This window comes from Magallana gigas, chromosome 6 (genome assembly GCF_963853765.1).
Source record: "Magallana gigas chromosome 6, xbMagGiga1.1, whole genome shotgun sequence".
Lineage (NCBI taxonomy): Eukaryota > Metazoa > Mollusca > Bivalvia > Ostreida > Ostreidae > Magallana > Magallana gigas.
In genome coordinates, this window is record NC_088858.1 from 5983699 (window position 1) to 5997683 (window position 13985).

At 33.7% G+C, this 13985-nt stretch overlaps 1 protein-coding gene and 1 long non-coding RNA gene across 2 annotated transcripts; both read right to left on the reverse strand.

Annotated features, from left to right (window-relative positions):
* Positions 1–1175: 1175 nt before the first annotated feature.
* On the reverse strand, positions 1176–5273 carry LOC105347914 (15-hydroxyprostaglandin dehydrogenase [NAD(+)]). Its single transcript, XM_034469618.2, has 7 exons — positions 5115–5273; positions 2889–3012; positions 2693–2802; positions 2483–2579; positions 2292–2368; positions 2042–2190; positions 1176–1686 (listed from the first exon to the last, which is right to left on the reverse strand). Exons 1-7 carry the CDS (start codon positions 5205–5207, stop codon positions 1557–1559), a joined length of 780 nt encoding a protein of 259 aa, XP_034325509.2. The 5' UTR covers positions 5208–5273; the 3' UTR covers positions 1176–1556.
* A 6115-nt stretch (positions 5274–11388) lies between these two features.
* Positions 11389–13218, reverse strand: LOC105347913 (uncharacterized). Its single transcript, XR_002201736.3, has 2 exons — positions 12358–13218; positions 11389–12265 (listed from the first exon to the last, which is right to left on the reverse strand). It is a non-coding gene; the product is annotated as an uncharacterized lncRNA (long non-coding RNA).
* Between the last annotated feature and the right edge of the window lie 767 nt (positions 13219–13985).

Here is a 13985-nt window from a genome sequence, read left to right on the forward strand (position 1 = left end):
TAATGCACGACAGAGCAGCACTACGTCTTCTGCAAACATGACATTTCATGGAGCTGTTTTCGGATCACTTTTTATTTGGCCATCGATTGGATTTCTGGCGTTATTTTGATTGTTCTGCATCCCCCGGGTCCCAGGAAGCAAGCAGACATGATAGATTGTTAGTACAGCGAGGAACTAAGGTTAGTAGTGAGTACATCACACTACTCGGGTCAAACTCTTTCTTCAATTCCAGATTGTCCATCATGGCTTGCCTTACACATGGAAGTAATTAGATCGATACATCAATCCAAACAATGTCTGTACCGCCAATATCTGGTTGTAAACTTGATTCCCTTCATTAACGAACAAATTAGAGAAAATAATAAACCTTAGCCTTGAGTTACAGTGGGGAAATTGTGTGTGATGTTTGATATGTCTGCACTGCTAGGTCAGAGGTTTACCTTTCCAATGCTTCGTTTGTACACAGGCAAGAGGATGGAAGGGGATTCAAAGAATTCAGAACATACTGGCGACTTTTTTCTTGTACGGTTAAGGCCAGGTGTAAGAGAATGATATTGAGAAATACATTAAAAACTATGTGACGGTACAGTCTCTCCATCCATTAGATATCATGTTTGAATTCTCACAAAATGGTTATTCCAACAACTTTGTCACAGGGCTTTTTTTTTTTGCTTTTGTTTTTGTTTTGTTTTGTTTTTGTTTTTTTGGTTTTTTGTTTGTTTGTTTGTTGTTTTTTTTTTGGGGGGGGGGGGGGGTGGGTTATAAATGAATACCAAAAGTTTTGTGTATTTCAATATTTTTGTAAAATATAATTGTTTGATAGGTGCCTTATGTGAGTACATATTTGTTATTCTTTAGATTTTCTCCATAGATTAAAAAAAAATAATCATTTTAATTTTCGGAACTATTTTTTTAAATTAAAATTTTAAATGATTGACCAGACTGTCTTTGGTATGTATTTATTCATAATTATATACCATATCAACTGAGACAAAATTTTAGTCTCTAAAATACCCTATTTGAAGTTCAAAACAAAATCCCCCCCCCCCCCCAAAAAAAATCACTTAAAATAATTGAAAGCCGATATCGGTACCTGTTTTGTTAAGAGGTCTTTTAGTTGTTTTGAAGTTTCATGAATATTAATTCAAATACATATAAAATAAATATTACAAAGAAGCTGCAGAATTTTATTCATTTGATATTATGCAAAATTGTCTTTTAAATTGCGTAAAAAATCATGATCTTTTAATAAGAACAACAAATATGAGAAAAATATTTATCTCAAGTATCTCAGATGATTCATGTTGATTCAAAATATGTTATTCATCGCCTTTTGATGATGATGATGATGATGATGATGATGAACATCATCAGCATTATCAATAAGGCTTATTTCTTACATGTATAATTAAATTTATATCACAGTTCTTATATCAACACAAGTCCATTATGTTCAGTACGTGGAGAGTACAAATGCCTTCCTTCCTTGGTAGTCGGCGGGCACCTGTCGGTGGTTGGCGGCGGGCACCTGTCTTCCTGTGGCTGGCGGTAGCGGTCTACAGTTTGTTGACTTTACGCTGCCGGCCGTGGTACCGGATGCCGCGCTGTTTGGTGACGGCCATAACTCCGCCATTGTTGTCGTCGGTCAGGAGTAATTGCATGAAACCTTCCACAACAAACTCGACCCTAAATCAAACCCACGAATGATCTCAAAACGCTTTAATTTGTTAATATACAAGGTCTTTTATATTAAAATCAGTTTATGTATAATAAAGAAGATATGCTGATTTTGTTATATAATTTATCATTTTGGATATTTCTTACTTGTCTTGGCAATTCATCGTTCTATGTGAATTGAACATATTTAATTGTATATAACATATAAAGAGGATTAGAACAACTTACATGTTTATCGTTCTATGTGTCACTCAAAGAAATCAAAACGAACATCAAAAAGACCACTTCTTTCTTACAAAATTCAATAAAGTTCAATATCTATTTCTAGTTTTACTTTTAGATCAAATAAAATAACTTCACTCACGTATTCACACCCGTTGTTACAATTTCTTCGGCGAGTTTATTTCCGGAAATTCCGTCACTGTCCTGTCCCGAGGACAGCATGGAAGTGTCGGTAAATCCCGGACACAGACAGACAAACCTCAGGCCGCTCCTCCCGATATCAGGGTTCATCTGAAGCAATGATTCAAATTTTTTATACTTTTTTTTAACATACTACCTCTTTAAAGTGGATGTTTCTTACTCCAAATTCGCTATAACTAGTATTAGCTTACAGCAACACTTCTTGTAAACCCGACCACACTGTATTTGGAGGCTACATACACAGGCATGAAAAACACCGGGGTCAAACCTATAGAAAATATTGGTGACCGTGCATGAAAATGAACGTCTCGTAAATATTTTAACATTTATGTTTAACATTTTTTATTCTCAAAGAAAGGTAATCCACTGGAAATTAAGATACCTGCTGTAGAAGCTACATTTACGACCACGCCCCCTCGACCGCCGGAAGACTTGCCCATGTATTTGTCTGCCAGTTTGGTCCCTTCTATAACTCCAATCTAAAATGAAAAATGTGTGTGTTTGCTCTCTCTAAATCGGTTAATAATAAAAAATCATCAGTTATCTAATTTAACTATAATTGGGCTACTTGACTAATTAATGACGAACTAACCACGTTGACCATTATGGTCGTTCTCCAGGACTCGTTTTCCAGCGCTACCCCCGCGTTATTGACGACAATGTCCAATCCCCCGAACTGAGCGATCGTCAGCTTAAACACGTCTGAAAAACATTACAGGAGCTTTACACCATGAACAATGCTTTAACGTTTTCTTACAGTGTGTATGGGAATTTCAAAACAAGTTTACCTTCAAATTGATCATGATTAGTGACGTCACAGCGTAGAAACATGACGACGTTGTCTCCGTATTTTGAGGTCCATTCTCGGACAGTTTTCTCGCCAGTCCTTGTGTTTAAATCGCATATGCAGACCTAGTAAATAGTTAAGAAATTAATATCACTTGATTTTGCATGATGAATATCGAGGTGTAAACTTGTAAATATAACAATATACATTATATAATAGGTAAACAGTGCTATAAACTTATAGTCATATCTGTCTGAACTAGAAGTTTTCATATGAATAAGATTTAAGCGTATACAGTATCAAATGTCAAATATCGAAATTTTTAAAATCAAATCAACGTTATCCTAGTAAATAAAATAAGTGGGTGTCATTGTTTTAATGCAGTATAAAAAATTTAAAGCAGAATAAAAAAAAGCACACGAAGAGACAATAAAGTTCAAATCAAAGCTGTGCAATTTGTATATTTTAATTGTGTCATTATCTACATGGCGTTGAAATAGACATTTTCCTGAAATTGAGAAAACATTTGTAACAATGTATCATAAAAAAATAAGAAGAGGGAATTCCAAAATAAGAATTAAAAAATCAAATATTGAAGTTGGAAAATCCAACATAAAAGTCAAAAAGAATAAACTTTTAAACTTGAAATTCCCAGAGCAAAATTCGAATGTCCAACTTTAATGTTAAAAATTTCAAGATCAAAGATGGAAATTCCAAGATAAAAATTGGATATTATAGGTTAACTTTAAAGTTGAAAATCCAAGATTAAAGTTGAAATTTTCAAGATTAAAGTTTAAAGTCCAAATTTAAAAATTCCAACTTTAAAATTGAGAAATCCAAGATTAAAGTTGAAATTTTTAAGATTAAAGTTGAAAGTCCAACTTTAAGAATTTCATAACACTGCCGCGCCTAAAAGCGTTATACGTCGGTGAGAATAATAAAAAAAAAATGATAAAAAAAGATAATCTGTTTCACAATGCAGACTTCATGTATTTGTCTCTTTGTCGTCATGTGTCGTCCATCGTTCGTCAACTTTTGAACATTTTTACTTTCTTCTTAGATCTCGACCGTTTTAAAGTTCTTGGTCAATTTGAGGTCTTGCATTTGTAGGAGAAGAGGATATAACTTGTAAAACATACTATCTGTATTTCCATGCAGTGGGTATACGTTTGAATATTTACATTTAGTGTATATTTCCCCTTATGTTTGCATTGGAAATCTGCGACACGTTCAATTTCCTGAGAATACAATTTCAAAATTACTTAGCCAATTTGATATGTAATTACTGCATTATATAACCAAAAAACATGTATAAAAAAAGTAAATCATACATCTACTCGTTAATTTAAAAAAAAGATTTCTCTCTATAATGTTTCTGGCACTATATCTTTAGTTGCAGTAGCGAACTAAATAACATGTTAAATTCAATGTATGTTCCATATCCTTGACTAAGAATTTAACGCATATAAAGGCGTTAAAGCGACGAGACGTATTTTTCATACAAATAAACATCAATATGAATAAAAATGTAAGCATTAAATGCTTATTTTTTAGATGTCGATCCTGTAACGCACCAAAAATAAGCATCCAATGCACTGTAAAATAAAGATTCAGTATATAAAAATAATTTCTTGGTATTTTGATGTTATTAGGGTGGGGTTTGTTAATAATGTAAATAATATAGGGAAAAGCATTAATTCATTATTTTTTACCTCTTTTTTTCTTCAAGCCAGGTCATTTATCAGGCAAACCGTGTGCATGTTTAGAATGTTGGCTAGGAGGTCTCTCTTCAAAGATATTGAAACTCATCGCCCCAGGGTTAGGAGTTTTGGTGTTAGTGTAAGGTTTTATTGGTCATATAGTAACAACCATTCATTCATTCATTAGAAGGCAAGCCGGAAAGAAAGCAAACGCATCTGACATTATTTATTCTTTAGGTTTAATGAAAAAATAGATCAACAAATTTATAAAGCAGGTGACTGTGTCGGAAAGTGAAACTAACATTTAACTAACTAACTAACTAACTAACATTTAAAAACTGTCTGTCTTGGGTTATCTATCATTCTACAAAACGCATATATCCTTTTAGTAAGCTATTGGCATCATTATAAGCAACACCTTACTCAAGACAAGTTTTTATAAACTAAAATGGCGTCTATTCTATGAATCTTTCACCAGCCTGGACTATTATCAGGTGGTCATCACGGTCCACGGGCCTCGTCCTTACCTTCGCCTTGTTCTTCAGCAGTTCCTCGGAGAAAGCCTTGCCCAGACCCTGCGCCCCTCCCGTCACCAGGGCAACCTTACCCTCCAGTAACATCCTTATACACACACTGTATACCTAACGCGCTGTAAAAATCTCCACTTGTGTGGGTCGAGATTCAGGTCGATATATTAGAGTTATCTCTCTTTGTCAATGAAACCATGTATGGAAACACGGAAAATTATTAATCAAATTAAAATTTGATGTTCATAATCTGCTACCGCTACTCTAATCCGGCTGACCCCCCCCCCCCCCAGATCCACGCATGTGCTTATTATCTTTCAAACGGTTTAAATGGACGTGAGCCTTCAGGTGTTCTCAGGCACGTCGGGGGGGGGGGGGACCGGGGGGGGGGGGCATGTTTACTGTATCTTAGCTTAACAAATTCATGCGCTGATCCAGATCCCCTCTAGATCCGCGCATGAAATCACATATCGAACAACCCCTGTGTATCAAATTGCCGTTTAACACAAACTACATAAACTCATATATTTTGTTAAAATCGCTCAATTTTTGCTAAAAAAAATTTATCCGTCTTTCTTGTGCTTAAAAATTCTGAAAAAGGTTAATTTGGTATAGTATTAAATATACATGAATGTTACAATGTGACGTACATTTTCCTCAATTATCAAAATCTTTCAATACCATCACACAGCAGATTTATCGCGTATTTCACTATTTTGTAATAAATTATTACAAATTCATATGGCGTCTTAATAGTTGTAAGTTTTGAGCAATTTTTTTTTCAATTTTAATGGTGAAGACCTCGTAAGTTGTTAGAACTTGTATCCTTACCATTTGTGTATGTATGTGTTATATATATACAATTAAATATGTTCGAATCAAATCACATAGCAGATAAAATGTCAGAGGCATATGATGGAAATGAACAACGTTAAGAAATTCTATACAGACCATATACTGCGTTAAATTTGAAAAAGTGATCAGAGTTTTTCTTGTTTGCTTCAAATAAAGTTATATTGAATGTACATATACAAAGTAGCATGTAAATGATGACCAATTCCAAAAGTGTTGTTGAAACTTTGTAAAATCCATGTTAAGAAATCAACGTTGTTGAAAATTACTGTAATTGTTTTACATCGACGTCACTGTCATGTTGTAAAATTTGTATTAACACCCACCCAGTCAATTTTGTAGTCCAGTCAATTCAAAATTTACAACATGACATCATTATCATATGCAAACGTTCATCCGTGTTGAAACAGAGTTGCTTGTCTAGGTCAACCTACTAATACGTAATCTGTGGGTTTAAAAATTATATTAAAATACACGCTTAAATAAATTTTTACAAATCAAATTTTGCAATTCAAACTTGTTTACAGACCTTTAAAATTAAAAAAAAAAGTGTTTTTAAAACTCGACTTTTTATTCAATTTAGTTTTTTTATATCGATGTTCGGGAGTATCAGAATATTATTCGGTGTTCAGATGTCTATAATTATATATAGTTGAACAAAAATTATATCCATAATTAATGAAATGCTTGATTATTGGCGGCGGAAAAGGTAAAAAAGACGTTTATGCATAACGAACAACTAGTTTTTAAAAACATACTTAGATACGAAATAGACCAGCTTAAAACAAAACCAACATCCTCGTTTGGAAAGTCAACAGACACCAATGCAAAACAAGCGATCGCCGATGCAAAACCAACAGTTATGCACTAAATAAACGCTAAATGGCGTAAAAAAGAGGTAAAAAATCGAACCCTGGAAAAAACGTAATCCTTCCACTGCTACGTTTGTACACAAATACATGTAATCTTGGCTAGGGATGCCAACTGTCAAAGACTTTAGAAGAACATTGAGAATTTTTTCTTGTTCGGTTAAGGCCAGGTGTAAGAGAAGGTTAATGAGTATTACATTAAAACTACATGACAGAACAGTCTTTCTTTCCATTAGATATCATATTTGAATTCTCACAAAATGGTCATTTCAACAACTTAGTCACTCTCAATAAAGATAGTGAAAGATAATAACACAGAAAAATATATAATAAAACTTATATTGTCTATTTAGTTGCTTGGAAGTTTCATGAAAAAAAAAAAAAATATATATATATATATATATATATATATATATATATATATATATATATATATATATATATATATATATATATATATTAAAAAGTAGATTTTTTTTTTTAAATCCATTTGAAATTATGCAAAATAATCTTTTAAATTGCGAAAAAACATGATAATTTAATGCGAGTACAACAAATATGAAAAGAGGTTTTTCAAGTATCCCAGATGGTCATGTTGATTAAAAAAATGTTATTCATCGCCTTCATCAACAAACTCAACCCTAAATCGTGCAAAAAGATTGAGCTTTTGTTATTGTGCAAAGTCTTTAATTTGATATTAGACATTAGGTTAATATTGAACGTAGTAAACCCTAAGTTACGTGTATTCCTTTTTTGTAACATGTCTTTTTGGATATTTTACTAGTGTTGATAGTTGATCGTTCTCCGTGTTGCTTGGTGGAATTTGAATCAACATCAAAAAAGATCATTTCTTTCAAAACGTCTAGAAAAGCTCAACATCTATTTCTTGTCTTATCAACTTTTTAAAGGTGGCGTATTTTTAGTGAATAACAATAATAAGATCTGATTATTTGCTTCATTTCTTTACTTAAAGATAGGACTTTCACACAAATTACGCTTTATAAGTCAATCGCATAACAAAGATACAAGAAATCAAAAATTAATTTTTTTATTTGTAAAAAAATACCAAAGATTTGAATAACCCCGCCGAAAACTGGTCACGTGACATCCATCTCCGGTCTATCAACAACAATGGCGACGATGAGAAAGATAGGTATACCGTTACGTTTGACAGATTTGGCATTAAAAAAAAAAGTAGATGCAGACTGATAAGGATAGTAACAAAGGGAAGATACCAAGTAGATTGATGGAATAGGAATTAAAGGCGATTTAAACTAAAGTGAAAATAGGTTGAGAAGGAAATTTACGCTCATTCCGTTCTGTTCCGTTGAATACCAATATCCACAGGGGTAATAATATATTGCGGAACGTAACGGAACCAGAATCTTACAAATAAGTCAAGTACTGCTGACATTGTAATTTTAAAGATGGTATGCTTTGGAATGCGTTTCGTTTGTTTTAAATCTCTAACTAATAGAGAATATTTTTTGCTAGCTTAAACTAGTTAGTAAGTTCTGCCGTGAAAATACTGTAATATGTTAATATTAGAGTAGTTAGTAATATAATTATGTATATTTTTCTTTAAACAACGAATTTAAACAATAAAATTAAAGATCAATCTTATTTTGAAATGAAATGAATAAAAACAAAATAAATCATTATTTTTAAATTTCTATTTTCCCATTGGATGACCCTTTACTGGTTCCGTTCTGTTCCACAAAGTTTCAATAACCCCTGGATACATTTGGGTAAGCTTACCGTTTCCTTGTATATAGAAAGGCCGATGTATCCGTGTTCGCGTAACGAAATGATGTTTCACCTTAAAGTAATGGAGCATGTACATCATGAAATAGAGAACTGGCCTACAGCAAAGACTTATTCACATCACGTTATTAATAACGTAATGGACTTTGACATAATGTAATGGTAATTTGACATAATGTACCTATAGTCTAATGCTATAAGGCAGCCATGGCGTTCCATTCTATAGAATGTATCACGTAAAACGCTGTGGCACCGAGACCAGCAACATGGATCTACAACCGAGGTACTGGCGTGGAAGGACATTATTTGATAAAAACGTGAGGATCTCCCTTTACGAAGGATTACTTTGAAACGCTACCATATACCGGTATAAACGCCGAAATTTTAAATAAACTTTTTACTTCATGATCAGTTAACCCTGTTAAAAAAAAAATAATCACATGAACTTCAAGGTGTAATGTTTGAATGGGCGTGATATTGAACACTATTCCTGTTTTCCTAATGACGAATCAACTTTACCATCATAATGCATTATAACTTACTTGACAAAAAAAATAAAGCTGCGGAAAAGCAGCAATAATGATAGATATGGTAGCAATCGATGTACTTTGTTCTGAATAATTCAAAACTCTTAAAGCTTTTTCATCTTCAAAAGCTTCAAATTGATTAGCATCTATGCATTTCAGAAGAATCATACAACATATTAGAGTGTTATTATTAAATGTATCAGAAAATTACATTTTTAAACGCAAGTAATGGATGATGATCATAACTATAAGCAACTATCTATGTAGCTTGCTCTATTTCTCTCAAAACCTTATATGATCGAGAGAGTTCTGTCTTCAATGATTTATATTTGCTTTTCTTATTCCTTTACTGTATGAAATGGCTATGTTGTAGAAATGTAGTTGCCCCCCCCCCCCCCCCTCCCGATAGTTAATGGAACAAATAGACTTTTTTTTTAAATTAATCCACCTTTTTGATTAAGGACCCACCGATATAAATCTGATAATCACTCCCTGTAATAATGAACTATCTACCGATCCAAATCGTTACCCCAAGCTGAATTATCAGACATTTTGTTGGCTTTTTAATTGTTTCTAGAAATCAACAGACTCTTTTACATTTTTTTGTTACCCTCTTCCCGCCAACATGTGAGATTCCCAACATATTTAAGGTACAAGAAGTAAGGTAGGTAATGAATATTTAACTTTTTCCTTAAGCTTGCGAATGTGCTCAGTAAATTTTGGAATTCTACTGAATAACTGTAAATCAATTGTGTTTTTGCTAGCTTGATTAACAAACTATTAAGATCACTCGTGTAAATAACATATAATCGATTATAAATGAAATAACAGTTGACGTAAGCACACAAGCGCTGGAATGATATGCACATGCATACGCAAGATGTTTGAATGGATGAAATGGTTTGTTAGTTTGCTTCGTTTATCCCAAAAGAATAAAGAAAGGGCAAGTATATTTCATTTTTTAAAAATTTTATTTTAAAAGATTCCGTTCCGTTCCGTTAAATACCAATATCCACACGGGTATTGGTATTTTGCGGAACGGAACGGAATCAGAAGAAAATTATTTATAACTATGTTACCGACATTTGTTATATCATCTTTTATTCTAATTTATTTAAAATAAGGTTATCAAGTATTTTAATTATCAATGTTATCCCTGCGCTGCAAATGCACTTGGTATAATATAAATTTTACTTGATATAAGCATTGTGTTTTTGCTAGCTTGATTAACCAACTATACTCTGTCCCGAGTTTTTGCTTCCACCACTTTTTGCATGATATTTCAATAATAGTAAATACCTTTGTGCTCTAACTACGTTCATCCACTAATATAAAAAATGTCCAGATTATCTGTTTTGAAACGCCCCCTCTACCGCTTCAGGTTTCAATACACATCCCGAAATTGAAAGTCTACGGAGATTTTGCATTGCAACAGCCATTAATAAGCCCGGATGATAACGTTAAAAAATTGCGCGATATATTCCGAGTGTATTCCGAATGGAGAAAAGATGTAAACATTCCCCTTTATAAATCTCCGTAAGGAATCTGTTTTCGTTCCTGTGAATTGTTATATTTTTCATTATCTAAAAAGTTTGAAAGATTCCGTTCCGTTCCGTTAATACCAATATCCACACAGATAATGGTATTTTGCGGAACGGAACGGAATCAAAAGAAAATTATTCAGAAGAGAAAATGCTTAAGTAATTTTCATCGATGTTACACATACTGATTTCGCGTTTGGTTTAAATCTCAATTTTATATGTACAGTCTCAATTTGACATCTTAAAACAACAAGTGACTAGTGACTAGGTTTTCTCGGAAAAGAAGCGTGTAATGACTTATAGAGAAATGAGTAGCGTATTTCATATACATGTAATACACAGTGCATTTAAACATCAACATTTAAAAAACAATTTTCCATTTACAATAATTGAAATAATGGCGTTTTTTTTTTCTAAATTGCACCCCGTTGGGTGCCTCTTAACTGGTTCCGTTCCGTTCCGCAAAGTACCAATAGCCATTGCAACGCAAGAGTTTTTGCTCAGCATGACTTTTTTTATTACATGCCACCTGTGTCGAGTAACACAGAGAGAACGATTCTTGTCCTCAAACGAAGCGTGCTTACACTAATGATTGCTTTTACATGTGGTGAAGTCTAAAATTAAAGAGGAAATGTGCGTTTAAGGGAAAATATCGAAGTTAAATATTCAAAATGTACAATGTACATGGTAGAAGGTATGTAGCTGCCAAAATAACCAAAAGCACATAAAAGGTTCTTTATTGCATATTCTTCTCATGTGATACATGTAGTTTAGCCGTATAAATTCTGCTACCGAAGGACAAAAGTGTTACAGGTCGGTAATACTGAGATGTTATATAAAAAATTTAACATGTATAAACGACGCCCTGTGTCATAATTTAGGCATGTCCGTCTACATCATGATAATGCTCCATCACATTCATCTGAGCTTTTAAAACAATTTTTGAAGTCGGAGAAGGTCACCGCCTTGCCACACCCACCATACTCTCCAGATTTAGTCCCATCCGATTTTCCTTTTTCAAACTTAAAAATTTCTTATCTGGTCGTCGTTACAAGTCCTTGACAAGCCCTTGCCTCGCCATCAGTCAGTGCTTGTGGGTCTACTTAAATCAGCGTACAGTAACGCAATGGATTTAAAAATTGAAAAAAAGTATTTCAAACCGCGGAGAATACTTTGACGGGAAGTAATGTTAATTTCACTATTTAGGTCAAATGGTTTAAAGATACCGTACAAAGCACATTACATATCTAACAACCCTCTTGGCATTGCAGACGGTATACTAAGAACAATTAGTTACTTTACTTCAGTAGCCTCGGTGTTTGACTTCGAAACACAAACGGCAGTCGGCTTGGGTGCAGATTTACGAGCCTTGTTTCTGCGCATGATCAAGAAGACAATTCCATTCAAAATTCCACCGATGTTTGAAAATGAAGTCACAAGCAGAAACATTTCCAAAGGTACATTCTCAGCGATCATGCCCCAGATCCCGTTTACCGCGGCAGCCCACCACTGGATGAAAAACACCAATACAAACAAAGACATATTTTTAGCAGCCTGTGTGGATTTTCTATCCGAGTTTGCCTTTTCTCCAATAGTGCCTATATGAAGGAAAGAAAAAAAATAAACAGATTAGACGTATAAAACAATTAAAAAGTGTTGATTTGGTTTATAAGAAAAACGTCTTTAGTACCTTCCAGTCTTTTTGTTTCGGCCCGTATCTTCGACCAAGTGAGAGTGTAGATGACGGAGTTCAGAGTGATGACGGTTAACACCGGAACTGTCAACAGAAAGAGCGTCGGCATTCTGCCTGTTACTCCGCCGCTATGAAAAAAATGTATAATACTTGAAACAGTTTATGGTTTTTTTTTAATGATACAACTTAATTTTGGATTAATTTTTTGTATAAAAACTTAGTCGATTTTCTTATGACCAGGAACTCAGACCAAGCAGCTTTATTAGATTATTTTTTTCATCTTACTATGCTCCCGTCGGTCCAATTGTGTCTACAACAGTGACGATGAGGCACTCAATAAAGGGAAATCCAAATGTTAGCAGTAGCAGTTTCCAATCATACTTGCCGAGGTCGAAGTTTTTACCAAATTTCATCAACACAAATGCATTGATAGCAATCAGTGATACAAGCAACATCTGGGCAGAAATAAACATGAAGACCATAAAACCATAGTATTCACATAATTCTATCGGATGAATATGGTCTTTGACAACCGCCATGTGAAAATGATCTATGAAGTGCGCCATGTTGAACAGGCCGTCACACAAAGCAAGGTATACCACAAAACGCTCGCACTTTGACCACGATTTAAAGAAAGTTTTCGCCGACTTTGTTCGAAAGGACACAAAAATCACAGAAACCGCCGAAAACAGGCTACTGAGGATACACGTTATTGCTAGAGAATGGATAACGTAAAACGCAGGGGTACCCAGACCCGCAACAGGGATATCATATCGAGGATCTACCACCGAGGTACTGGCGTTGAAGGACATTTTGTAGAAATATAGCTCAAATGCACAGTTAGGCTTATTTTTATACATCATTACCTTGAATCGATACCGAATAAATTAGTGAAGATTTTGACACTTATATTTTAATATTGATTTCTCTAAATAAAATGTCTTGATCGGTAGAAAACAAGCGTAGAAGAAAGGTAGTAAGATAGAGATTTATCGATTGTTGGGCATCCTATTGAAATAAATAAACAATAGGAATTTTTTTTTTATGAAAACCAAGTTTAGAACGAACGTTTTTTCTTTGAAAATTTGAATTCAATGTAGAAAAAAACGTGTATTAAAACTTGTTAAATATTTAGAAAAATAGATAAAACACTTCAGCTTAACCGCTACAATGTATGATTAAAAAAACGATTGACGTATGAATGCAATCCATTGTCTTAAAATTCTTGAAAAAGAGTTTCTAAGAGTCTTCTGGGCGTACAGATGATAAATTTTGACAAGATTATTTCTAAAACTCTGAAGTCCTTGCTGCAAATGAGAAGCTTAATATGTATATGTATGTGTAAATTAAACCTGTGAACTGTTTTCTTGGATATCCGAAGGAAGAGCAAAATGAGGACAAGGCAGCATCTATAACATTTATGAAATAATGTTACACGAGTCACAAACAATGGTTCACGAGTAGATAAAACTAACATGGTGGTGCAGTTGGTCTAATGAAATTAACACGTTTGCCTTATTAAATGTCTTTTTTAATGGTTATGTTTCCTTTAATTTATAGTGTGCGGGGCTCTTTAGCTGATACAGCTGGACATCACTCCATCAAGGATGTTTTGTACCATGCAC

What these genes read in the sequence shown, in the direction of transcription:
- LOC105347914 (XM_034469618.2), bottom strand. Translation starts at nt 5,207, where the DNA reads ATGTTACTGGAGGGTAAGGTTGCCCTGGTGACGGGAGGGGCGCAGGGT. An exon ending in TGCTGAAGAACAAGGCGAAG is followed by an intron (nt 3,013 to 5,114) that starts GTAAGGACGAGG and finishes ACTATTTACTAG; the next exon opens with GTCTGCATATGCGATTTAAA. An exon ending in TAATCATGATCAATTTGAAG is followed by an intron (nt 2,803 to 2,888) that starts GTAAACTTGTTT and finishes AATGTTTTTCAG; the next exon opens with ACGTGTTTAAGCTGACGATC.